General features: G+C 43.3%; 1 protein-coding gene across 1 annotated transcript; it reads right to left on the minus strand.

Moving 5' to 3' along the window:
* Positions 1–295: 295 nt before the first annotated feature.
* On the minus strand, positions 296–27,454 carry LOC142590400 (pseudouridine-5'-phosphatase-like). The gene is made up of 4 exons (XM_075702483.1): positions 27,221–27,454; positions 24,865–25,083; positions 11,821–12,053; positions 296–1,274 (listed from the first exon to the last, which is right to left on the minus strand). The coding sequence occupies exons 1-4, from the start codon at positions 27,291–27,293 to the stop codon at positions 1,089–1,091; spliced, it is 711 nt and encodes a 236-aa protein (XP_075558598.1). The 5' UTR covers positions 27,294–27,454; the 3' UTR covers positions 296–1,088.

A 27,454-nucleotide genomic window follows, 5' to 3' on the forward strand; every position in this document is an offset into this window, starting at 1 on the left:
CCAATTTCGTTGGTACCACTAGTATCGAATTAACTGAACTCGAATGCACAGTGGAGCGCCTCGACAACGAATGCCTCTGCAACGAAATGACTAGAATAACAAAGGAATTCTGTTGCGAGCTGTGCGGTGCACCTGCATAATGAATGATTTCAGAAGCCCCATGCACTTAGTTATAGAAGCGTTCGACTGTATACGGTGTCTTGCGCCTGTGTAAGAGAGCGGCACCGGTACAATTACTATTTATTGTACGCATTTTTTAGAAATCTTGTTTCGTCCCACCTTTAACCAATTTAAAAACTTTTTCGCAAAGAGAATTTATTTCTGTAAAATCTGACACGGCATCAACAAAATCAAAGGCTAAGTAAAAATTTGTAAAAATTACAAAAAAGTTCGGGAGTGTTGGCAGGTACTAGACAACCTCCACATTGTTCAGCATGATACAACTCATTCGCAGGTTGTGTAAACGTGAATACATAACAGCAAAGGCAAATGTGCTGCATAAACTGGGCTGATCTTAAGGGTGTAAAAATATGACAAGTGCAATATCCTGAAAGTGGCTGGGGGTACGAAGACTCATTCACAATAAACTTAGCAAAAAAGGAGTGTTTTTTTAGTCCTGGTGATATCTAGGAGCGGCAATTGTGATGCAAAAAGATGAACGCAACAGCATTTGCAGCTTTGAAGGACCACATAAGGTATAAAATAGGAAAGGCCATTTCCTATTGTGCTGACATTTGCCCACGTACATTTAAAGCGATAAAGAGTCACATGTCAATTCGTCACATAGTCCAAACAATGAAACTGAGCAAACAGCAGCATACCCTGCCAGTGTGATGCACATAAGGCTTCCTTAACCTGTCGGTGGCCTCCGGCGTTCCTCTGACAAACAGTACAACAGAACGCATACTGTTCCCAGCACAGACTAACCATAACTATCACCACCGCACTTTGATATCCCATGATGCTCATATCAGAAGCTAAAGACGGCCCAAAAGACTGAGGTCATCGTTTCTCATTGTCAAATGCTCTTCTTCAAAAAAAATAAAAAACTAGCAATGCAACGAACAGACTAGAAGATGATCTATCTCTCAGTTACAGTGGTTGTATGGTGGAAGACCGAACAACTCGGGCTTAAAGTCTTCGAGCGAGGTCAAGCACAACGTAGCACTCTTGCGCGAGTCCTCATCAACACGTGGATCTGGTACCATGACCACCTGCATTCCAGCAGCCACGGCTGCCAGCACACCGTTGGGGGAGTCCTCGAACACCAGAACCTGCAAAGGCAAAAGGGTGCATCTAGGGATGAAAATGCAGACAAAAGGGCTAGGCAGGCTGCACAGCGTACCTAATGTACTTGTATTAGAGTGAAACATCGTTACTACAAACAGATTAACAAACTTTTCAGAAATACCCTGCTGACTTGTTATAGTTTCAATGTAAAAATATTTCAGTACTACAAACTTCAGAATACCGAACTTTTCACAATAATGATCGTTATTCAGTTTCTCTGTGATGTTAACGCCTTAGTACTACAATCTAATATTCCGAAATCTAGGGATTCTTAGACTGGTGTATCCTTTATGGCAGCCGAAACAGTAGGCTAGCAAACGACAAGGAACAGAGAGCGGACGTCACAGTGCGTGGGTTTCACATGGGTTTCACATGGGTTTTGAAGACCTGAGACAGCACTCGAGAAAAAAAGAATGCAGGGAAGCGGAGGCGACCACACATCAGGTTTTGCATGCACATGCTTCACCGAGAAAAGTGTCCCCTAACAATGGAGGCACGTCTCTTCTTTCTTTCGCCCTTCTTTCTGGGCATGTCTCTTTCTTTTGTACATACTTCTTTCTGTGACCGTACTAGCTACACCTGTGGCGAAATGTGACCTCTGTACTCGCTGGGATGCCACACGGTCGCACTGTGCACTCTATAGAGGGTGTCGTGTGTGCGCCCTTGTGCTTTGACATAGTTCAGGTGTCCGCCTTGAGTGAGACGGTTGCAGTGTCCATGGCAAGAAATGTGAAAAACAAACAAAAAGCAAGAAACACTGTGCTTTGGAGGCGATATGGAGCTACATTTTTGTCGGTAGTTTTCTCGGTGTCAGCGTCTGTATTGCGCGCGTCACTCATATTATACGATGCTTCGGTGGTGCGTGGTGGCGCAATCTATGGAAAACAGCAACAGCACGTGCTGAGAGCCAACAGCAACGTCTTCGTGGATAGCTCATATGGTGACAACTTATAAACTGATGGGCAGAATGGTTACTTTTGGGGCTTTTACTATAACAATCTTTCAGAATAATGAACCATTTACCGTGGCCCCCTGAAGTTCGTTATAACAAGATTTCACTGTATATGCAATGAATAAGTTGAACCGAAATGAGCAAACTTTTTAAGGGCTTTGAAGCTTAGTGTCTAGTACATTGGCACTTTCAAATTCTCTGATCTTTCCTCGTTCCTCCTGGCTGTGTTTATGAGCGTTTCCTGTCAGTCTACGACACTGGAGATTCGGGCGCAAGGAAAAAAGAAATGGTGGTTCATAGCTAGCCAAATTACTATCCCTGCCCATAACTTTCAATAACTACAGGCAGCAAACTGTCTACTGTATACTATCAGATTTGGCTGAATTGTGAATTTCGGTATATTCCAACCACCCCAGCAAGGCTCACGCTCATAAAACCAACAAAAGGCACAACTATATTTGCACACTGCGCAGATTCTATTGAAAACCTCACTTGCTTCTGGCATGCCACTAGCTTTGCCATAACCACCATATGCACCAATTTCCCCGATTCAAAGCAACTGCAATGCAAAAGTGGCTTTTTCCCCTTAATTTTCTAGAAGTCACAAATTCTCTGAAAACCCCAGGATTTCTTTGAAGGAGACACCTCGCGAAGGCGAATGCTAACTGACACACTGGATCTGCAGCCACGGTGACCTGCTGCAGAGCACAACGTCATAGGCTATTTCTTTAAAGCACCTAAAATGCCAAAAGATATTATTGCAAGAGGTTACATTGCTACATTATTGGGGAACAAAAGTGACACGTGGGAGTTGTTGAAACCTCTCCATATTGTCTACAAGGACATATGTAAACAGAATCCCAGCAATGAAAACCTAATTTATCTTGTAGTGGGAAAAGCACAATAAAAACGAGAATTTAGGTGTACACAACATGAACATATCACGAGCACGCAACACAGCACTCATGTTGTGTCTACCTCAATCATTTTTTTCACGCTGTTCCCATCACAAGATCGTATCCAAACTTGGCCCAGTGTCGCAGCCTTCTGTAGCCCCTCACTTAATGGAAGGCGGAATGCAATAGCGCTTGTATACCGTGCTTTGGGCACATGTTAAAAATACCCAGATGGTAGAAATTAATACAGAGTACCCCGCTATGGCATCCCTCACGGCGAATATGTTGCTGTTAAATATATGAATGCTAAATGAGAGCTGACTAGCAGATAGCTTCTTCAGAACTCTGGGTTACATTCTCTCTCTTAGGCAATTTCCGAGATGAACTGCGCCTCCTGAGAGATGTCAAGTGAGCTTGCCCGCTTAGATAAGGATGATTCCTTTGCACTGTGAACGGTTCTTGTGTGGTAGCTGCAAAAGCCAATGTAGGCCAACAATTTCATGGCCGGTATGAAGTGTCAAAGAACCCTCAGCAATGCAGCCTGCATCAAAGCTCCGAAGCAGCTGCATGACCTAAGTATCGACGAGAACATGCAGCTGGATGCAGGCATCGGCAATAACATACCACCACAGTGGAACTCTCGTTATGCGATCTGTGATTTCGTGACATCCGGGTTTTTACGATAGATTAGTGCAGTCCCCGCGAACTCCCCATAGAGACAATGCATTAAGAACAACCTTTAGAGATGCAGGATTACGCATGTCTTGTCTCCTACGAGTACAGTAAATATTCGTTAAACCGTACCCGCTTAAACAGTAGTTTCGTTTTAAAAGTAGTAAAGTCAAATCCCGACTGAGCGGCCATTGAACATAATGTGTTTTGTATCCGTATAAACCGTACCAGCTTACTGCGTACGTATCGGTTAACACGTAGTGTTTCCACTTTTTGTCGCGCAAAAACGGCGGTGCGTTGCCTTCATCAGGCGGCCTGGCAGAACAACAAGCCTCAGAGATCGGAACAACGGCCTCTAAGCACCCTGTGCGTTTGTGCATGAAGCCACATCTACATCAACATCATTTCGGCAGCGTGCCAGAGAGCGTTGTGGCGTCCCGTAAGCGAGGACTCGCATCATGGCGAAGCTCGGATGAAAAAAACGCTGGATGCTCAGCATAGAAGAAAAATTAGACATTGTTTGCGCTATCGAACATGACACGAAGAAGTCGGCGCTGGCACGCGACAGGGATCTGCTGTTGACGATGGTGTGTGGCATTTGGAGTGCGAAGTTGCTCGGCAGCGCTGCTGTGACCGCGAACAGATGTTGGCTACGCGGTTCGACTTTTCACCATCGTTGCCTCAGTTGTTGCCGAAGTGCCGGCTAGCAACAGTGATGAGGACAACACGGAAAGCGACAGCACAGGCGATTCAGGCCTGACAGTGGCAGAAGCTGCGCGTTACGTCAGCCTCATGAATACAGTCGTCGCGACGAGAACAGCACCCTGCAATGAAAAAGGCACCCTATCACTTCTGCAGCGCTACCGTGCGCATGCATGGAGAATACGTAACGCCAATGAGGAATCTGCCATGCGAGCGTTTGCCGAGGAGACGGGGGCTGGCTGAAAAGCTCCCTCACAGCTTCAGTAAGTTTGAGGGCGCTGTCGTCGCTGCCAGGCCGCCGCGGCATCAAACAAAAATAACACTTTTGTCGTGCAAAGTGAATAAATACTGCATGTTTTTTCCCCCTTTCATTGCACTCCCTCTGAGTTCCGTTTTTGACAGGTAAGTGGTCGATCTCATGCTATTTCGGTTAAACAGTACTACCGTTTAGTATGTACTTTTTCCGAGCTCCAGCCAACTAGGTTTAACGAGGTTTCACTGAACCTACGCGAAGCTGTAAAACCAACGATAAATGCGTGAGAGGCACCGCCAGCCTTTGGCAGCTGCCTTACAGTGCTGCTCCTTCCGACAGGAAGGGTAGAGTGCCCCTTTGCATGCAGAAAGCTTTGACTGGTTTCCACGCTTTTCAGGCCCTGCACAATCTAACATTCCAATGATCACCACAGAGGGCAGAAAAATCGCAGTGCCTTCCAGCATGACACGCATACAGTGGATCCACTGACCTCTACATTATATCAAACATGTGGTTGCCATTCGCGTTGTTACATATCACGCCTGGGGCGCATATGTTTGTGCAAAACAAAATTTTGTTGAAGCCAACGAAGACTGCTTCTTAACATTGTATAACGCATAAATTAAACAAGCTGCTCTTTATAGTCTTGTTTGTTTTTTAGATACTGTGGCACATCACTTTTATCAACGGTTCTTGCTTCAGCTGACTCTTGGTCATCAGCAGTTTATTGAGATTGACCTGTTACATGATGTCATGGTTTGGTATGCCAATTAAATTATACGGAGGTAAAACGACGCAATGGGTTATGGTTCTTTTGCGCAGTTTTAAGTAAGCTTGCACTAGTTTTCACTGGCAATATCTTGGCCAGTTTAGACATCGCGCTTTCGATAGCTGCTGCCACTGAGGGACTAGGTTCTAACCTGTACATTTTGACTAGTTTAAGGCTTTGGCACAGTGCAGTCACCTTGCTTCAGGGGCACGAAGCCCCCTTCGAAATCTGCTGCCGGCACTCCACTCAGTTTGCTGCCTAGATGTACGCGCCGGTGAGTAAAAACGCACAGCTTGTGCTTGTTATCGTTGACATTCTTAGAGTGCAACATGGAAAACGACGCATTACAATCAACAAGTTTTGAATGTGTCAAACTCTGTCGGCCATAGCTAAAATTTTCCATTTTCTACAGCAACATGGTTTTACTTGAGATTGGGTCGTTGGTTCCATAAACGTGTATCCTCGAAAGTTACTGTCTGTTAAGGCACTCTCAAAAACACCGCACATACCAAGGCACTACGTTAAAAAGCGTGTGCACACATCTAATGTCATGTATGCATGTTCATACACATACATCAGTACAGAATACACATGGACTGCCAAATTTGTAATACGTAGATGCACTTGAGAGGAAAAGTAAAGGACCTTTTTCCTACAGGGTGTAAAGTTTAGGTGACATCTTTACAATGAATGCGTTTGTGATTTAGTGTAACAAGGAAAGTGGCATTGTAATCAAGGCTATTGTTATGGTGTCAATATCTGTGATCCATACTCCGTGCTTGTGCATCTCGACGCAATGGGCAATGCACCTGCTGCATGACATATATGACTTTTCAGGGAAGCTACCTTGAGCACCACATTCCTTACTAGTTATGTTTCTGTGTATGTGTATTAAACTCCGCTTTATTTATTTGTAACGTTAATTCTGACAAAATTTTGGATTTGTACGTCATGCTTCTACATATCTGATGGTTTCATTATTTCTATCTTCACAGAACTTCACGCAACAACAAGATGACTGGTGTCAAATGTACACCCTGCAAGCACAGTGAAACTGCTCGATGTCTGTTAAAGTAGAATCTCGTTAATTCAAACTTCCAGTTTATTTGAACTGACGCTGTGGTCCCGTCAAAGTTATGTGTATTCCCATGGGCGGAAATGCCTGGTAATTTGAACGCGCAAGCATTTGCGACAATTCATTCAAACATAATGCACTCCAACAATGCTCTTAGCAGCACGCCAAATCATGTGGCGGCGTCCCCAACCAGCATTGATCTGACCCTACCATACAGGAAATGCTAGGGAGAGACCCCTCAACGGCATGTGCGAGGTTCCATATAAAGTCCAAGAGCGATAACACCGTCGCCACGTGCCCTACGCTCCCCTATGAGCCCCTAGGGGAGTCGACGATCGCGGCTCAATCTCACCCATGCAAAAGAGATGGAGCGGGGAGGAAGCATGTTCCGTCGTGTGTGAGGCACCCAAAGTTGTGAGACACCATGAAGGGGGGGGGGGGGGAGGTGCGGCATTCTAATTCGGCAGCAACTGCACATGTGACAGCTGTGGACGGTCGTATCTTGAAAACCATCTGTGATGGGGGCAGTCTAGGTGTGTTAGCGGTTCGTAGCTTTGTGTGCGCTGTGTGTTCCTGGCGCTCACTTTTCGTTGATGCGATAGACAGCACGAATGTCACTTCACTTGCTGCTGCTGCTGCGTTTCCTCACGCCAGCCTTCTTACAGCAAGTTTCCGCGGTCATCAAGTGAGATACGTTCATGTTTGCTTGCGCGCATGTGGCACCATGCTTATTAATTTAGTTAGTATGCCTATGTATACAAATTTAAACGGCTTCGTATAGCTGTCCACAAATTTGCTATCGAAATCGATGCTTTGCCTTTCAAGCCAAACTGTTACTTTCTTTTTTTACAGTGACGAGTCTAAACCGAGACAACCCGATGGAAAGGTTGTCTGAGACAGTGTGCCACATCTGATTCTGTACAAGACGGACCCTGAATAAAAGGACGTGAAGTTGACACCTAGTACGTCATTCTCCTTATCTTTTGCATGCGGTGACACCACAACAGAAGGGAGAACACCAACATGATTATGGTCAGTGGCAATGACTTCATCATCTTCATAAGACATGACGTGATAAGAACGCAGGATGAAGAACATAAACACAGTGATGACCTGTCAGGAGATGAAAAAAAGAAGCTTGCGAGCACGCAGAGGGAAGCAACGGTGGAGGCCCAGTCAGGCGGAGGCAACTCTGCCGTGGCAGTTTTAGGTGGCAGAGGTAATCAGCGCCATCCATCAAGCTGGCGCGAAAGCAAATCCGCTTCCCTGCACTCCCCTCGCCCTGCCTCTCAACTCCCTCATAAATCTCTCACCTTCTATGGTCTCTGCGCATGCCTGCCTCCGTGCCGGCCCGGCATCAGCTTAGCCCGATCCTTGAAGTTTCATTTTCTGCCGTTATTGGGAAGTGGGCGTTGGCCGGCGTGGGCAGCTTCGTGGTCCTCGCTCGCTGTGTGCTTGCGCGCCGTGCTATTTCATGACTTGCACCGTCCTTGCATTGTGCTATGGTACACGACTACTTCAAGAACAAGCCCTCCTTTTAATTCAAACTTCTATTAATTAGAACACATTTTCGGGTCCCTTTGAGTTTGAATTATCAAGATTCAACTGTACAACAAAAACAGGTCATCCCGAACCTCACGCCTGCCATGTTGTGCCCATGGACAGATTTTAGAGCATCTCCGAGGGAAAAGTTAAAAGTTAAAGCTCTGAGGGAAAAAAAAACTGTTCATGTCTTTATCCCTGCATTTTTTTAACGGAACGGGGACGTCATCTGCAGATCACCTAGAGAATAGAGGCACGTGGCTAACTACATCCAAACATTGCCAAACATCAGGGCATCGAAGGAAAGTGCAATTCCTTTGAACACTAAGCTGTGCTTTGCAACATTACTTAAAAGCAAGCTAAAAAAAATTTTTTTTTTGCTTTACCAATAACTGCTCTTGGGATGTAGGTGTTAACAAGAAACGCCCACATTTAGAAGGCTGCGGCCAAATTAGCTTTTGCACCTGTGTAACAGGATATTTGTGTCACATTAACCACAGACTGTAAATGTGGTGAGTTGCATGCAGGAAGTGTGAAGTAGTATGCTAATAAACATACATTGTTTAACTAGGAGGATGAGCCAGATTGCATTCATTGGATGTGCTGGTATTTTTTCATACAGTGCAGTGAAGTCGTTAACCACTTATATGTTTGAGAATTCCTACTTCTGCTGCTCCTGACTAAACATTTCGCCTTCATAGTGCCTGCCACTATTAAGCTGAACAGGGCAGAATCACCACTTCCATGCAACAAAGGCTAGGAAATAGAAGATGTAGTTAACACACACATGACTATGGCTCATGCCTAGCTGAACTGTGCAGTTATTCACATTTCAAGTTGTAGCTTGCTTAAGTGAGTACCTAACATTAACACAAAGAGCACACTTCAATTTCTGCCTCCAAGCATGAAAATGCTGAAAAATGATGCAACAAAACAAATACATGTGTGACACAACTGACTTATTTTCCCAGCATTGGGACAGCCTGACAAGATGCTCGAGTTGTTCATTTTGTGTGTACATGTTTGCTTTAGAGTGCACACCTTGTGTTGACACATTCGTGAATTGTTAAAGCTGATACATAAGTTGAGCTCATGACTGAGTGCTTCTTTAGAAATAGTTGTGTGCAACGAGAGACAAGGCAGGTTTATATTGCGTGCCTAAAACTAATTTTTCAAGAGATGTGACTTATGAAACTGCCAGCATTGGGCTTGTTGTTGTGTGTTTCTCTAGCATTCTTGTTCTGTTCATACTTTGCCCAATTACACTGTCAATCATATTGCGTTCACAATACTCTGTCTTAGCAGTGAACTGCCTCTACACTGTGAGATGACTACTTGTGCCAAGAAATTCTAGCGGTGCCAAAGTATCTGTGTATCTGAACTATGATGAGCAACACAACAAGCATGATAGAATTGTTTCCAAACTTGAAACTTAACCACCTTTGGTACGGGCTCATAGCGGACAATTAAAATTCGAGCATATCCTGTTGACACAGGGTCTGAAGCTATGTGTGCTATTTTCTCATTATCCTGTCTCTTTGTGACATAGTCAAGCTGAAGTAGCTGAATGATAGACACAGAGCATGAAGTGTGAGAAGCAGCACTGTAGTACACAACCACATTGTTTTACGTAGTACTAATCAAGCATAGAACTAACTACAGTCAAACATCTGTACAAGTGCTCAGGACGTCCAAAATTCTTTGTTATACAGGTCGCTTCATGCACCGTACCACTCACACTAGAGAAGGCTAAGCACGTTCAACAAAAGGAAACTTATTTAACATGAATTAAAGAGCGACTCGGCAAAATAAGGCAGTAATTCTTTCGTGCAAACTTTGTCTGACAGAATGTGTGATTGCAGGCAATCTTATTGCACCGGCAAAATGCAGGAGCTATGCAAGGTAAAGCTGCAGTTAGCAGAATGCCGCTATCACCTCCCATGCCGTGAAATCATTGGTTGTTTACAGGATTTCCATCACTGTTGCATTCATTGACACTCGTGTTGCTTTCGTCATAGCTGGCTTTGAAGATGTGCAGTCATCAGTTACGATTACATCATCACGTTGTCATCGAGTGCGACGTATTCATCAGCCATCACACCCAGTGATACGCTACAACAAGCAGCCTACGAGTTGAGCTATTCCTGGAGCTGTGCAGCAGGACTGTACTTCAGACACTGGCACACCCATGTGCATCGCTAGAGCTGCCATTGGCACTAGCACAGAGCTCACCTTTGTGACATCTGTGGAGCACAGTAGCGGCACCGCGCCGTGCCATTCATTGTAAACCAACAAACCAGCCACCGGGAATTTCTGTGTTGTACAGGCAAATTCATTCTACAGGTGTTCACAATACGTATGAAAGATGGAAATTTGGCAGGGATGTAACTCCTTCATTATACAGGTAATTTTTCTGTATACGTGTTAGACTGTACATTGTTCTTACTGTGACAACCATTTCCCACTTATGCGTAAGTTTCCCAAACCGTGCCGTGCACAGCGCTGTCGGCCAATGCGTCCAGTGCCAAATCTGACAAAAGTGAACCCACCTCCGAAAGTGGTCACCCGAGAATACCACCCCAGCACATATGGAAAGCGCGAGAGAATGTGCAAAGGTGCCACCTGAAGGCACGTAGATTGTATTGTATACGTGTGTTCATGCACGCAGTTCGGAGGTTTCTGTATACCTGTGAGCGCCCAAGAGTTCTCGTGCATTTCGTTATTTGGTTTCTGGCATCATGCAGGTCGTCCGGACATGTCAGGAAACATTGCCTAATGCTGGTGCCTGCCATGTCAGATGAGGACGACGCCACAGTTGCTGCCATGTCTTGTCTACATTCACAGATGTGCTACGTAGCATTGACCACACTTGGAGGTTCGTCTGTGTAGGCAACTGCGTAGGTGACCTCCTTGATTAAGGATGTCACTGTGCTCAAGAGGAAGCTCTGGCTGAGTGGCTCAAAGAAAGTCTATAGGAAACTGACCAATGTTTTAAAAGTATAATTTAGGTGAGCAAAAAACATATGGATGCTGATGGGTGCGGATCGCAGTACACAGTATGCTAATTCCTTCGATTAAGCGTGATTGGCACCTGCACTGCCATATTCCTTTTGCATTGACTGTTTTGGTGGTTTTGGTTCCAGAGTCCTGCTGCAATTAGCCTGAAGTTTAAATTGAAGCTGCTTGCAACCTTGTTGTTGAAAACCATCTATTATAGACAATTTTTGTTGGCTGGATTATACGACGTCGCGCGGTCCTAAGAAAGTCATACAACCTGGGTACCACTGTAATAACGTCCAACAACGCGGTTTAACCGGGCCATCAGAAACCGGAGATGGTAGAGCGGGCACAGTATATAAGAGCATGGAATGGACATAATGGCTCTAGAGTACAGGAGTATAGATTTTCTGAATGTAGTGAATTCTATGAAAATGGTCGAGTACAGCAGAGGAATTGCACTGGATATAGTGAAGCGTTTGTGAAGTCTTAGTAGACTTCACACAGTGGCAGAACTAGGACTTCAGGAAGTTGTGAGAAGTCAGTCAGGATGCTGATGAGTGAGTCACTCAATCACGCATGTAACCTACTCCTCCTTAAACCCTACCAAAAAGCTACCAGAAACAAGCAAGGAAACAAGCAAGTCTACCTCTCCATGCTTCAGCAACATACCTTTTCAGGTGGAGGTGCATTCTCAAATTTTCCAGCGGCCACGAGAAAGATGTCTGGGTGTGGCTTGCCCCTTGGCACTTCTGCATCATCCCCGCCGCACACTATGTGGTGGAACTTGGCAAACAGCTCTCCGTGGCAGCTGGTCTTGAGCACAAACGAGTCTCGTTTGGAGCTGGTCGCCACGGCAATGGGCACCCCACACTGGTGGAGGTGACTCACAAGCCGCTCGGCCCCTGAAATTGCAGTGCACCAAGTGCAGCTGTAAAGACTGGCTCCCACTCTCGGTGATCACTCTTCACTCCAAGTTTTATTGGCAGGAATATACTTAGTGACTTAAACTTAGCCTAAGATAGCACAGCATACCAAAACCTAACATTGCCTCTTACTTAAAATGACACAGCAGAAAAAAATACTGTAACCTGATGTCACACCTAAACCAAGATGTGAAAGAAAAAAAGCATGGAAACAAAGGTTCGGCATTGTTTACAGAGACCTTAGTGTAGTCCAGGAAGTTAGATAGAGATTGGCTAATATTTATGGGACTAGTGTGTGCAAGGTGCTCTTTAGTTGCACATCTCTTTCTTTCACATCACCCAATACTTGGTGGTGATCAGTACAACTACAGCTTGCCTCCCCCAATGGAAGAAGAGGCAGAAAGAGGTTTGATTGCTAGCAAATGCAGGGAGTTGTAGGCATGATCCTTCACATGAGAATCATTCACACGAGATCATTCACATGCTTGCAAGGAACCCTATGGCTTCAAGGTGAGAGGAGATAAGTGCCTGTGCAGTCCACTGAACTAATGTAGACAGCCTTAACTTTTCCCTTACCATGAGAACAAACGGCTCTTTTATAAATGATTTAGTTAGGATTTTTTTTATTGAAGCTGTTACTGTAACCCTTGTTAAATAGCAGGCTACCTATCAATAGACATTTAAATATGTACTTTACAAAAACATAAATTTTAAAAACACATGTTAGGACATCGTCGTCATCATCAGCAGCAGCAACAGCCATAGCCTGTTTTATGTCCACTGCCAGGATGAAGGCGTCTCCCTGCGATCTCCAATTGCCCCTGCCCTGCGCCAACTGATTCCAACTAGAGTCTGTAAATTTCTTAATTTCGTCGCTCCACCTAGTTTTCTGTGGTCCTCGATTGCGTTTCCCTTCTCTTGGTACCCATTCTGTAACCCTAATGGTCCAACGGTTATCTAACCTGCACATTGCATGACCTGCCCAGCTCCATTTCTTTCTTTTGACGTCAATTAGAATATCGCCTATACCCGTCTGCTCTCTGATCCAAACCGCTTTCTTTCTGTCTCTTAACGTTATGCCTAGCAATCTTCATTTCATCGCTCTTTGCATGGTCCTTCATTTGTTCTCAAGCTTTCCGTCAGTCTCCAAGTCTTTGCCCCATATGTCAGCACTGGTAAAATGCACTGATCGTACACCTCCCTTTTCAATGATAATGGTAAGCTTCCAGTCAGGAGCTGGCAATGTCTGCCGTATGCGATCCAACCCATTTTTATTCTTTTTGTGAATTTCCTCCTCATGATCAGGTTTGCCTGTGATTAATTGACCTAGGTAAACGTACTCCTTTACAGACTCTAAAGGCCTACTGGCGATCCTGAACTTTTGTTCCTTTGCCTGGCTATTTATCATTATCTTTGTCTTCTGCATATTATTCTTCAATCCCACTGTTACACTCTCTCTGTTAAACTCCTCAATCATTTGTTATTGTTGCTGAATACAACAATGCCATCGGCAAACCTAAGGTTGCCGAGGTATTCACCATTGATTCTTACTGCTAAGCCTTCCCAGTTTAATAGCTTGAAAACTTCTTCCAAGCATGCAGTGAATAGCATTGAGGAGATTGTGTCTCCTTGTCTGACCCCTTACTTTTAGGTAGCTTTCTACTTTTCTTATGCAGAATTAAGGTAGCTGTAGAACCGCTGTAGATATTTTCCAAGGTATTTACGTAAGCGTTCTGTACTGCTGTACTTCTGTAATGCCTCGATGACTGCTGGTATCTCTACTGAATCAAATGCCTTTTCGTAATCTATGAAAGCCATATAAGAGGCTTATTATACTCTGCAGAATTCTCGATAACCTGATTAATGACATGGATGTGATCCATTGTAGAATATCCCTTCCTGAAGCCAGCCTGCTCCCTTGGTTGACTGAAGTCCAGTGTTGCCCTTATACTATTGGAGATTATTTTGGTAAATATTTTATATAATACTGGGAGTAAGCTAATAGGCCAATAATTTTTCAGTTCTTTAATGTCTCCCTTTTTGTGGATTAGTATAATGTTTGCATTCTTCCAGTTTTCTTGGACCCTTGCAGTTAGTTGATAGACATTTCGTATAGAGAGCCCCCAGTTTTTCAAGCATTACGTCTTGTCCATGTCTTGCATTGTCCCTTCTGACCTCATCTCTAGTTATAGTAGGAGTTTCTGTGTCCTGTTCATTGTTATTTTGAGTGGAGTTCTCCCGAGTCCTCTGGGTACTGTACAAGCCAGTATAGAATTCTTCTGCTTCATTTATTATACCTTCAAGATTGCTGATGATATTACCCTACTTATCCTTCAGTGCATACATCTTGGTTTGTCCTATGCCAAGTTTCCTTATCACTGATTTCTGGCTGGATCCATTTTCTTACGGCTCCTTCAGTCTTTCTGACGTTATAATTTTGTATATCACTTATTTTTGCCTTGTTAATCAGTTTTGACAGTTCCGTGAATTCTATCTATCTCTTGAGTTGGACACTTTCATTTTTTGTTGTTTCTTTATTAGGTCCTTTGTTAATTGGGAGAGCTTGCACATTGGTTGCCTTGGTGCCTTGCCTCCCACTTCAATTGCTGCCTCTGAATAATAATATTTGAGGTTTTACGTGCCAAAACCACTTTCTGATTATGAGGCACGCCGTAGTGGAGGACTCCGGAAATTTTGACCACCTGGGGTTCTTTAACGTGCACCTAAATCTAAGCACACGGGTGTTTTCGCATTTCGCCCCCATCGAAATGCGGCCGCCGTGGCCGGGATTCGATCCCGCGACCTCGTGCTCAGCAGCCCAACACCATAGCCACTGAGCAACCACGGCGGGTCGCTGCCTCTGAAGCCAACCTAGTTACGGTTTCATTCATTAGTTCTATGTCATCATCATCTCTCTGTTCTAAGGCTGCATATTTATTTGCAAGTACCAGCCTTAGGTAAGGGCTGGTGGCATGCCCATGTTAGGGCATGATATTTTATATAATTCATGAAAAGCAAAGTCTATTGAAAAGTAAAGAAAATGTTTAGGATGTTTAAAAAAATTTCTGAAATATACAGGTATGCCTACAAAGTATTTACTAAGGTAATCGCCAATAGAATCAGGAACACCTTGGACTTCTGTCAAGTAAAGGACCAGGCAGGATTCTGTAAAGGCTACTCAATAACAGACCATATTCACACTATCAATCAGGTGATAGAGAAATGTGCAGAATATAACCAACCCCTATATATAGCTTTCATTGATTACGAGAAAGCGTTTGATTCCGTCAAAAGCTCAACAGTCATGGAGGCATTGCAGAAGCAGGGTGTAGACGAGCCGTATGTAAAAATACTGAAAGATATCTATAGCAGCTCCACAGCCACCGTAGTCCTCCATAAATAAAGCAACAAAATCCCAATAAAAAAAGGTGTCAGGCAGGGAGATATGATCTCTGCAATGCTATTCACAGCATATTTACAGGAGTTATTCAGAGACCTGGATTGGGAAGAATTGGGGATAAGAGTTAATGGAGAATACCTTAGTAACTTGCAATTTGCTGATGATATTGCCTTGCTTAGTAACTCAGGGGACCAATTGCAATGCATGCTCACTGACCTGGAGAGGCAAAGCAGAAGGGTAGGTCTCAAAATTAATCTGCAGAAAACTAAAGTAATGTTTAACAGTCTCGGAAGAGAACAGCAATTTACGATAGGTAGCGAGGCACTGGAAGTGGTAAGGGAATACATCTACTTAGGGCAGGTAGTGACCGTGGATCCGGATCATGAGACTGAAATAATGAGAAGAATAAGAATGGGCTGGGGTGCGTTTGGCAGGCACTCTGAGATCATGAATAGCAGGTTGCCATTATCCTTCAAGAGAAAAGTGTATAATAGCTGTGTCTTACCAGTACTCACGTATGGAGCAGAAACCTGGAGGCTTACGAAAAGGGTTCTACTTAAATTGAGGACGACGCAACGAGCTATAGAAAGAAGAATGATTGGTGTAAGGTTAAGGGATAAGAAAAGAGTAGATTGGGTGAGGGACATCTTAGTTGAAATCAAGAAAAAGAAATGGGCAATGGCAGGACATGTAATGAGGAGGGAAGTTAACCGATGGTCATTAAGGGTTACGGACTGGATTCCAAGGGAAGGGAAGCGTAGCAGGGGGCGGCAGAAAGTTAGGTGGGCGGATGAGATTAACAAGTTTGCAGGGACAACATGACCACAATTAGTACATGACCGGGGTATTTGGAGAAGTATGGGAGAGGCTTTTGCCCTGCAGTGGGCGTAACCAGGCTGATGATGATGATGATGACAGGTATGCAAAATGCTTCCACTTTAACTGCCTGCAGCCCACTTCAATTGCCTAGAGCCCACAAATGTTGTTTTTTAGATGATAAGAGACAATTAGTAGAGCCTGGAAGTTCAGCTACTAAAGCTGTCATTTCAGGCATTTATAGGTGCCAGGTACTGTATTTTTGGCTTGTACAGGCTCAATTTATAAAAACTTTTGCTGTGCATTTGAGAATAAATTATGACTGATTTATTGAAATTATAATTAGGAACTAGTACTTAACTCCACTCAGTGTAAAGAACTCACATCCCGAATTTTCATAGATTTTTCTAAGGTATTTGACCACATAAACTAAGGAAAATAATTTCTTAAGCTTGACTTTTGTGGATTCTGTGGCATTTCTCTTTCAATAATTAGGCCATATTGTCTCCCTCACTATCAACAAGTGGTAATGAATCTGGTATTTTGGTAATTTATCTGACCTGAAATGCATTGCTGTCTTGAGGAATAATTTGCAACCACTGCTGTTTCTTCCACACATTATTGACATTGTCCTTATTTGTTGCTCTTGAACTTTTATAATTTATGCTGATGACACTAATTATTTAATGCACCTAACATGTTCTAACTAAAGAAAATGCTATGAATGCTCTAAAGCTAAGGCAAAATTGGTCCTAATCTAATTCATTACTAATAAACTTTCAGAAAACCAAAGCTGTCTTTTTCTAGACCACATAATAAGCTAACATCTGATATAAGTATGGCACTAAAAGCAGACTCCTTTGCTATAAAAGCTGTTCCAGTTGTAAAAATTCTTGGCATATATTTTTTGAAGAACATTTATCCAGGAATAACTGTACAAATGGTCAGCGACAAGGTATCGAAAGTACTGGGTACATTATGAAGCTTTTGATACATGAGGGTGTCTACCAAGTTGACATTTCTAATTTCCTTGAGTTTTCCAGGTTTTCCCCGAGTGCTTTCGCAAAATTCCCTGAGTGATACAGAAGTATGTTTTATGTCAAGACGGGCTGAAACCATTATTGCCCGATGCTGTCACTCTCTAGTAAGCATATGAAAAAAATAAAAGAAAGGAGGACTTAATGCAATTGGAATACTAAGGAGTAGTGTTTATGTTATTCAAAAAGAGAATAAAGGAAGGAGTTAGTAAAATGCACAGCAAATAAGATGTCTTAAAAGATATGCAAATCGAGTCGGACATTCTCAAACACGAATAAAAAGGAGATACATATAGAAGCAAATATTTTCAAACATGAGCTATTTTTATCAACTGATAGCAAGCTCAGTGGTATGAGGCCCGAACTTTGTCACAATTGGGATTCTCTCTCAACAGCTCGTAAGTCAACCTCAACTGTCCTGACATACTCTCAGCCCGCCCACGACACCTCAGTGTTGTCTTTCACTGCTTTAAGGAATTTATATTGGTCTGGATCAGGGACACCTGCATGTCGGCATCAGCCAACGCTTTGTTTTTTGAGCTCAAGCACCTTCAAAACGGCGGCAGCACGCTTCCTTTCCCGTTCATTCCTCAATGCATAGGTACTTTATGTTCTTGTCTTCCTTCCGCCACTCGTTCGTCCCACGGACCATTTGAAACATCTTCTTGGTCAGTTGCACAGTTGAAGTCCGATTTTTCGAACTCCCTAGAGGCCGCGAAAACATCCGAAAAATCGGCCAGTTGGAAAAAATAAATGGTTGTCATTTACTGGACTCAAACCGCCACAGGCACATTCGAAAACTCTCTGAAGGCCTGTCGGTACACGTATTAGGCATATCGGTGCTCGTACTGTGACAAGAAATACCGGGTGTATGCGTGTATAATTAAGGAATACATACAGTGTCCCGTGGCAATATACCCTTTCCACGCTTGTTATGCTTCACTGCAATACTGTTGCGTATGCTTCACCAAGTAACATTTGTGTACGGAGGTGAAGCTGACTTTCGGGAACCGGAATTAAGCAACGCACCGTGCTTTCCAAGCTTCCAAGCCAATCGCGAGGACCACAACGGCGGAATCCGTGCCATTGCTGACAGTAGCGAATTCCTTCAATAAAAAACACGGCACCCAACGGCAAGAAGCTTCATAGCGAACGCCGAAGCAGCTAGGCCTAGCGTTGCCGCAGTGGTGGCTACGGCTGCCAGCGGATCTGCGTGCGAGAGCGCCGGTTCGAGGCGGCGAGGTAATCAAAATGGCAGTGGTGGTGGGTTTGATTAATGCCGTTTCGCACCTGCGGTCAGGGCAAAACTTCCGGAAAATCGGACGTTAAAGAGTTTTTGCGTCCAAAATGTCAGACGTTCTGATAAATTGATTCTAAGGGGTACGTGGTGGAGCCGCGTGGCCGTCCAAATTATCGGGAATCCGGAAAGTTGGTCGTTGACAGCACACTGTCAACGCCTCCAGCCGACGACAGGGCGTCAAAAACGATTCATTACGATTCCTGTCTGTTACTCACGCCCGCATTACCGCGACTTTCGACCTTGTCAATAACATTACAGCTAATTTTCCCTGATAGAGGCACAAATTCCCGGAGTTTTTCCAGACTACTCAAAATCCCTGAGAATTCCCGGTTGGTAGACACCCTGTACATCCTTCCTCAACGCATTGAAAGTATTTCATTTAATGCTATGTTTTACTTGTATATTAATTACTGCTCGTTAGTTTGGGGCGCTACCACTTTTATAAACACGAGGCAACTACCGTATCAGCATGATTCTGATGCGAACTTCTTTTGAATAAAAGGTACGTTCAGATTTGCATGCGCATTACAATTGTAACTAATTCTACTCAATATCAAAAACGAAACCGATTCTTTCTAAAAAAAATAACTCAATGCAAGGTAGCTAGTCAGACTGCCATTTAACAGACATTATTTTATGCCTTGGTTTGCAGTCGCCACTTTCCAGTTTACTGTACATGTGGCATTTCTAATGCATTAGATGGAGCTGGAGACGACTTTCTGTGGTCAGCGGACAGCAAAAAGGAGTTTTTTTTGGACTCAGACAGTGACTAGAAGCCAAAATTCAGCTGCGTGTGTGTGTCCGCGTGCCTTTGTATGTTCCACAAAGTTGTTTCAACATGGCATGCGTCAACTCAGGTTTCATTACTTGATGTACGTGGTAGAATCGGCACTAAGGTAATTTGGGCGACAATATAACTGTGCATTAGAATCGGAGGGCGCGGTGTAATCATGTAAATACGGTACATGTAATTCAGAAGTGTGCTTATTTGCCAGGCTTTTCTGACCCTTGGCATGATTCCAATCACAGATCCGCACTAACATGCTAGTAAGAAAATACAAAGGGGATCAGGGAAGGCAACTTATTTATTACAATGTGGGCAAATTTGTGACACAAACAGGTACCATTAACACAACACTTGCACCGGCAGCCAATGGTTCACATCAAAACCCTGTATTAACTAAAGTTGACAAATACTGTCACTTTGCCTCTTGTGCTAAAGGGACACCAAGGCAAATACTAAGTCGACGTGGACTGTTTAAATACCATTCCAGAAACCTCGCAACGCTTGTTTCGTGCCAAGAAAAGACATAGTTTACGAGTAAATTTTATCTGAAGGGTCCGAACACCTTTCTCAAAATTCAAATCTCCCGCCATCCAGCCATTGCGAGTGGTGACGTTGCATACGCCCTCATGACCCTTTGCTGCCGTCGGTGAGTAAAACAGCGCCCATCAGACGGTGGTACTGAGCCAAGATGGAGCTAACGGAGTGGTGGATTCACTGCTGCAACTGCTTCTTAGTCAAGTGGCGTTCAGGCATCGCGCGACATCAGTGGAAGTTGAAATTTCTACTACTTGCATTTTGTACGAGTTTCACGAGCCAGCAAAACCAGCGCTGCACTACGCGATAACAAAACTAATGAAGCGCGAAAGCATGGGCGACGCAGAGTTGAGCGAAAACGAAACCTTTCGACTGCCCGCGGCGTTGTCAAGGGTAAATTCAATAAGTTCTTATTTCTAAAAACGAAATAGAATTGGACAAGTAGCATTTTATTTCGTCTTATAGTACAATGTAAGGATGTTTTTTGCAACGAGTGGTTCAGTACTAGTGGCAGAATTTAACTGACGTGTGCTTTCGTCATCGGGCAAGCAGTTGAATGTCTCGGGGGAGTCTTTAAACATGTCCTGCATTTACCTCAATTTCTCATTTGTTAAAGCTTTGTTCACAATAATATTGACGCCTTAGAGAGTCTCGAGCACTAATCTCTCTCTTTAGCGTGACTTAATATTTGCCTTTAGTGTCTCTTAAACACTGTATGCAATATTTAGAAAAGAAAAAAGAACACGACTGTGAGCATTTATCCCATTTTGCAATGTAATTGTTTTTTGTGTGCAGAGTGTGATTCTACAACAAACAAATGCTGCTTGTTTTTATATACGTTGTGTAAATGGTATGGCAGCTGTTGTATATAAATTATTACGCAAATTTGTGCATTCGCGTAACTGTTTGTAAAGCCCAAGTATCGGTAGGGGGCATAGACCTGAAGTCAAGCCTTTGCATAGGCTTTTTGTCTGCATTCCTTGACATTCCTGTGGTGTATAATAAGTTTGATTTGATTTTATAAGGAACACAGCCCACTAAACTTGCCTTGTGAAATTCATTTTATTTTTTTCATAAAATGGAACAAGGCAAGTTGCGTAGGTTACAAGATTTATCTGAAATTCAGTGCGACTAGACACCACGAGGAAATGAGTGAAAGCAGTGACAAACAAGCACCATCTGAAGACTTTCAGGTTTTCCGTTGCGGCTGAGCACTATAGTTTGTACCAAAAAAGAAAGGAAGAAACACTGAACATCCACCAAAGTTAGCGGCACATATTTGTACTTCAGAATGTTCCATGACTCACTGCTCTGTTGAATTGCAGAATGTTCGCCAGTTGGGACTTTTGACGGTTCTTTAAATACTGAAAAAGCCCAAATTCTTGTCAGAGATGGATTAAGGTATCAAACTTTATTAGCAACAGGTCCATTGGAGATGGTGGCAAACCTTTCCTGAACGTCCAAAATTACCCCAACATTCCGGGTCAGTGTTGCATCCCATCGGAAAATGTGAAGTAGGTGCAAAGTGCACTAGGTCACCTTCAAATGTCTCATTGCGTAGCTCAGCTTGAGCCCTTCACACAGCGATTCCACTAACAACAGCCTTTGCGCCTGCAAATTGTTTTTGGTAAAAACTGGCTGCCTTCAACCAAGTTCCCCAGCATATGATAACATTATAAACAAAATAAGGCTAGGACAAAACAGCAAATGCTATTTTTAGGCTTTGGAAATCCAACATAGCCAACAACCTCAAAATAGGCATTCATAGGCACAATGAAAGTGGCACTAAAATGTTTCTAGACCCATAGTTTGTGCTCGAGCATATGTTGAATAGGCCCTATAAAGACGCAAGAAAAAAAAAACTATTTTGCCTAAAGTTCCAGTCTCTAGACATGAGAGTAGAGAGCTGGGCTAGTCGGTATAGATTCAGTGTAATGGATCACGAGAAAACACACACAGTGCTTGTGGTGTCCAGGTGTTCTGTGTCTGTCTGTCTGTGCTCCTTTACAATGGTCGAAGCACAAGTGACATGTGCTACAAAAGATGTCCTGTGCCTTGTGGAAACCCTTTCCCATAGATTCTACAAATATCGGGCACAACGTCGCACTTTGCTGCTGGGCTGGTGGCGGTGAACCTCCACCATAGGGTGTAGGGATATAAGCTGGATATAAGCTGTAGGAAATAAGGGATACATTGTCGCCAAAATCTCTACGTCTCCAGTAGCACAAGAAATTAGCCATTCCAAGGTATAAAATGAAGCTCACTACTAAACAGCTGATGACAGTCGAGGTTGGTGTTGCGGGGCTCCACTGCACGAATTAATATCTCGTGATCTGCAGTCACCTTCAGGCTCGCTGTTTGTAGTATCCAATCATTTGTGGGTGGAACAGAATCGTGAGACTGACGTTGCTCATGCGAGGGCCCAGCGACTGGAAAGCCTGCCGTCTTCACAATCACAAGGTGTGGGTCTCAATGTCCTCAATCAAAATTGCCTGCCAAATCTAAAATCTTATAAGCTATTTAGCAAATGAAAGTTTACTCCTCGGACTATGTTCTAGATGGTGTAGCAAGTCAGTAAGCGTGCCGGGAGCCTTGAAATTGAGTGCAGCGCTTGTGAGTCACCCATGACCCACGTTTATACCAGCCAACTTATGAACTTCAATATTTATAAAATTCTGCGGTAATGAAAACAAAGGAATGAGGAGTATGGGGGGAACAGTATGAATTTTTTTTTAAAGCTTGCCCTGAACATAGCCTGTTCAGAGATACATACGTACTTCATTAACACGAACTGGCCTCTATTCACAGCATACAAGCAGCAACAAACCTGGCAGAACAAATACTATACTAACAAGCTGCACACTGTCTTTAGATCACAGTGACATTCTCAGCGATCTTGCTGTTGCTAATTCCGCCTGTTTCAGGAACTTGCCTGAATAAACTTGTCCAAAGCAAGTGTACTTTTTTTTTTTCTTTCCTCTCTCTGATGTCCAATAGAGTGAGAAGCGAAACATTTTCACGAGCAGAATATATTTCTTGTAAACCTTAATAGCAACATTTTATTAATTGTAATACAAGCCCAAATTTGTAAAGTGCACAAAAAATTTGGAAAAACTTGCAAGTGTGCCCGTTCAATACCCATGGTAAAGAGCCAATGCAGAGGCATTTAGGGCTGTACGTATCTGGCTAACTTTTCTATCATAGTTTGTAACACAACTTGCACCATGTCTCGTAGACATATCAATCAGAGATAAGCGGTAAGCTGTTTCCCTACCAAGAAAAAATGGTCCTTTTTTTAAGGTTATAGCAACATGCCATCTATCAAAAGAAAGCTAGAGAAACGTGCTTTCCAAGGATACAAATCTGCAAACACATGTTGAAGTGCAATATGTAACATAATTAGAGGAATACAAACATTGCTGAAATGTACAGGGAATCGTTACAATGTTATGCTGACATTATAGAAACGAAAGAAAAAAAATTGCCTGAAATATACAAAATGGATCGACTTCAACTGCCCCCACAATGTCAAAGTTTCAGTGTTCTACCTCATCAGCGTAGCTGTCAACCTGTGAATATCATAACAAGTAAAATATCCCCTCGACATGACAAGATAGAGTGGGCAGGGGGTGCTTGCATAGATTTTAAGGTATTGTGGCACTTTGCTATTTGCTTCAGCTCACTTGGTCGCCTCCTATGCTGCTACTGGTTGTTATTCTAGACGTAGGAGCTTAGCAGACGACCGAGCAAGCCAGAGCAAGTGTCAAGATGTTGCAATGTCCTACACTTAAGTGATTACCTTCTGAGCAATGACGTCACGACACAGTATGACACCTCCTGGGATACAAACTCTGAAGTGATTCATAGAAGAGCTGTTGTAGTAAATTATTTTTGGCTCTCTGATGCTTTCCAGTATTTCTATATGCTGTCGAGGCATAAGACCTTCATTTAACCCTTTAATGATGGCAGACATAAATACTCCCCCCACCCCCCCGAAAAATGTCTATGGTCTGTCGAAATGTGAAAAACAAATCGAGCATAAGCAATCAAGAAAGCAAATAAATATTTTTCAGAAATTGTTGTAGCAATAAGGGGGAAACACCAGGCCTAAAAAAGAAAGAGATGTAGGCTTCACCCCTAGCCACCTATGGCTTCATTAGGAATTTGTGCAGGCAGCTATCGTCATGTGTCAATCATAGGTGAACATTTCATTTGCTTTACATCACATATGTGATACCACTACAGTCGAAGATATTGTATTGGTCTGTCTCTTCTGACCATGCTTTTCAAAAGAAAGCGAGCTATGTACCAAACTTCCTCCTCCTCTTGTGTGCCTGCTTTAAGCCAACAATTAATGCTTGCTGGCTGTCATTCTTTGTTGGCGAAGGACACTTCAGCAGAAATTTTGTACTGGATACCGAAACTCAGCAAGGAAAAAAAGAAATAAGGTACATTGCCTGTAGGCAACATTCGTCAAAAAGGGTTCCCACATAAAAAAAAAAGTGAGGAGTCAAAAGTATCATGTCAGTACTTGGTCAAACCCACTGCACCGTTTCCCTTGTCCATAAGTGATGGATGAATTTGAATGTATTTAGTTAAAGTCTGGGTTTTTTATGCATCTAAACCACGATGCGATTATGAGGCACACCTCAGTGGATTAACTTTACCACCTCAGGTCCGGAAATGTGACACCCAGATCTAAGCACACGAGCGTTTGTGCATTTCGCCCTCATCAAAATGCTGTCGCCGCAGCCACGATCGAACCCACTACCTTGAGCTTAGCAGCATAACGCCATAGCCACTTGAGTGACCACGGCGCTACCCATTGTCTCACCTTTCCCCCTATTCATCTATGTATAACACGTAGTGGAATGAATACCAACTAATTCATTGATTGATTGACTGCCCCGCCTCACCAGGCATGAGCTGTGCAGTAGGGAAGAGCTCGGCGTGCATCTGGTGCAGCTCAGCCTCGAGCTGCTCCACAGTGAGCGGCAGCTGCAGCCTGTCGATGATGATGCGCGTCGACTCGGACCCAGCGGTGCCCATGACGGCCGCTTTGATTTCCCAAGTGTAGTCCTTGCCGTAGCGCTGAGTCACCCGTTGCGTGGCCTCTGTGTACAATGACTCCGTGTCTGAAAAAGGAAATTAATCCAATCGTAAGAATACTAATAAGAAATTTCTGCCTATGTAAACACGGCTAAGTGTGCAAGGGGGAAACACAAAAGCATGGGTCATTAGAACATCCTGGCCACGGCAGAAAACCCCGAACAGCCTGGCAGGCTGTACATATGTCCCAGTGAGCTATAACGGAGGCTAAAGAGAAGCACTGAATCACTTTAGAGCGATGAAGTACGTGTACAACACTCTTTTCATTAACTTCACCCTAATACATACACTTTTAGTTGACAGAATTAAGCTAAAAGTTCTATCTTTTGAATTTTCGAAATGAAATCCCAGCACTGGCCTGTCAGTGTGGCAAAACAATTTCAAGGGAATTTTTTTGTATACTTGAGCCCTTGCGGTTCAGTAAATGATCTTGAAACTTGTCGAGTTTACCTTTCTCTTTTGGAACACGGCATAGTTGATCTCTGCCAATAAATATTTAACTAGGCCGTAGCACGCACCACCAATGTCCATGACGTCACAGTGCACTTGTGGCATCACCACACGCGTTTCGTTCTCGTGCCTTCTAAGCCTCAAGTAAGCCTTTTCGCACAGACCAAGTCACAATTTTATTATTGCAGAAGGACAACCTACAAATTCAGCTCAAATCATTTTTCGTTCTAGCAACCATTTCGGGTCATTTGCTAGAATGACCTGTTTTTACTGGTATCTTTTGCAACAAATGGTGTTACGCATGTGCTGTTTATTTATCCTGCAGAGAGCCCTTTGAGAGTATAGCTTGTTGTATGTCCAGTGCTCTTTATGTTCACTTCTTTCTTTACGTTAGTGTCTTTTAGCTGGCTAGGTGCGTGCGAGTGGTGCCGAGTTTCTGACTAGATGACCATGCCTGTTGTCATTCTTGAAGGCCTGGAGTAAGGTGGACGAGTGGGCTGGTGGAATGGTTCATGGAGGCTTTCGTAGTGTGGGCTGCTCTGTTCTCTTATTTTAAGGCCTGGTTTTCTTAAAAGGAATTCTCAAAAATTGGTAGGTTAGAAAAAATAGAAGGATGAAGTTCACAAGTTCATTGCTCTGCACCAAGAACAGATGTCACGGTTCTGTAAACTGTATCTGTTATCCAAAGAACACAGATTTCACATATCAATTTAAATCTTATGTGAATTTGTTACATTGTTTACAAGGGTTTTGCATAAGTTCTACTCACATATTAGTAGTTTATTTGAGAGCCATGCATAATACATTAATTTTGTCCACTTCAGATGTACTATTAGATGCAATGACTGAATTGTCATGTTGTTGGTCATTGCCAAGTGAGAGTCGTGAACTTGATAGTTTTGCTGCCTGAAAATTTGAGATATTCAACAATTTTTAATTAAAGATTGACGGCCTCAACCGCAATAACAACCATCCTAAATTTTTTTTTTAATGCAACAAACCTAATCAAATTTGCTGCAATGGTTGCGGAGAAAGATTATTTCTCTTTCCCAATGTATTTAATAGAGGCCTCCAAGCTAAAGCTTCCTCTTAATACCAAAACAGCCAGTTGTTACCTTAAGAAGACACTTGGTAAGCCAGAAAAGACACCAAGAACGAAGAATGGGTGGCAACGTTGACATGAAATTCCTGCACCAGCTTGCCGTGACGCCATGGATTTTTTTACACTGTCTTCTTGGGCCCAGTTAGACTATTATCGGTAAAAATGGACTACATCATATCCTAAAAGATCCAAAAACTGAACTTCGGATATTTCAAGAAGTTTTACCTCCCCACAACGGCTGAAATGCGAGAAAAATCATTGTCATTCACGACGTCACAGAGGTGAAATTCAAAAATCAAACTGACCGCCATTTTCTTTTCTAATAATTGACCTGTTACTGCAAAACCAACAAAACTAGTTCAACCTAAACTGGCTCAGTGTTCCCTTTTAGTGGCCCTTTAACACGCATCTGTGCTGCCTCAACATCGAAACTGATGGAAACACTGCTTCATCACATTACGCGATAATTCTGAGCTCTTTGGGTGCTGCCATAATCCACACAGGCCTAGCGCACACAACGGACTGCTTGTTATTTAGTAACAGCTGGACACCCCTTGTAACTTTTCATATGTTTTGCTACGAAGCAAGCGATATATGTCGCGAAAGCTTACCCAGTAGCAGACCATCCATGTCAAAAAGCACATGTGTAACCGGCTTGAAAGTAGCCTTTGAATCAGTGGCCATATCTTCAGTATTTTTCTGACTACTTAAGAATGTAATAAGAACGTTTGGTCAAGTCAATTCGACCCTACTGAATACCAAGGTTGCATATGCTCGCCAAAGGACTTTTTTCACCGGATATCAAACTCAAAACGCCGGCATTCGGCTTTGTCTACGTCTCGTTG

The sequence above is a fragment of the Dermacentor variabilis genome, chromosome 8, assembly GCF_050947875.1.
Source record: "Dermacentor variabilis isolate Ectoservices chromosome 8, ASM5094787v1, whole genome shotgun sequence".
NCBI lineage: Eukaryota > Metazoa > Arthropoda > Arachnida > Ixodida > Ixodidae > Dermacentor > Dermacentor variabilis.

Coding starts and splice junctions, on each gene's coding strand:
- LOC142590400 (XM_075702483.1), bottom strand. CDS start 27,293: ATGGCCACTGATTCAAAGGCTACTTTCAAGCCGGTTACACATGTGCTT. Junction 25,084..27,220: donor CATGGATGGTCTGCTACTGG/GTAAGCTTTCGC, acceptor TTCCTTTTTCAG/ACACGGAGTCATTGTACACA. Junction 1,275..11,820: donor ATGCACCTCCACCTGAAAAG/GTATGTTGCTGA, acceptor TTGCCTTTGCAG/GTTCTGGTGTTCGAGGACTC.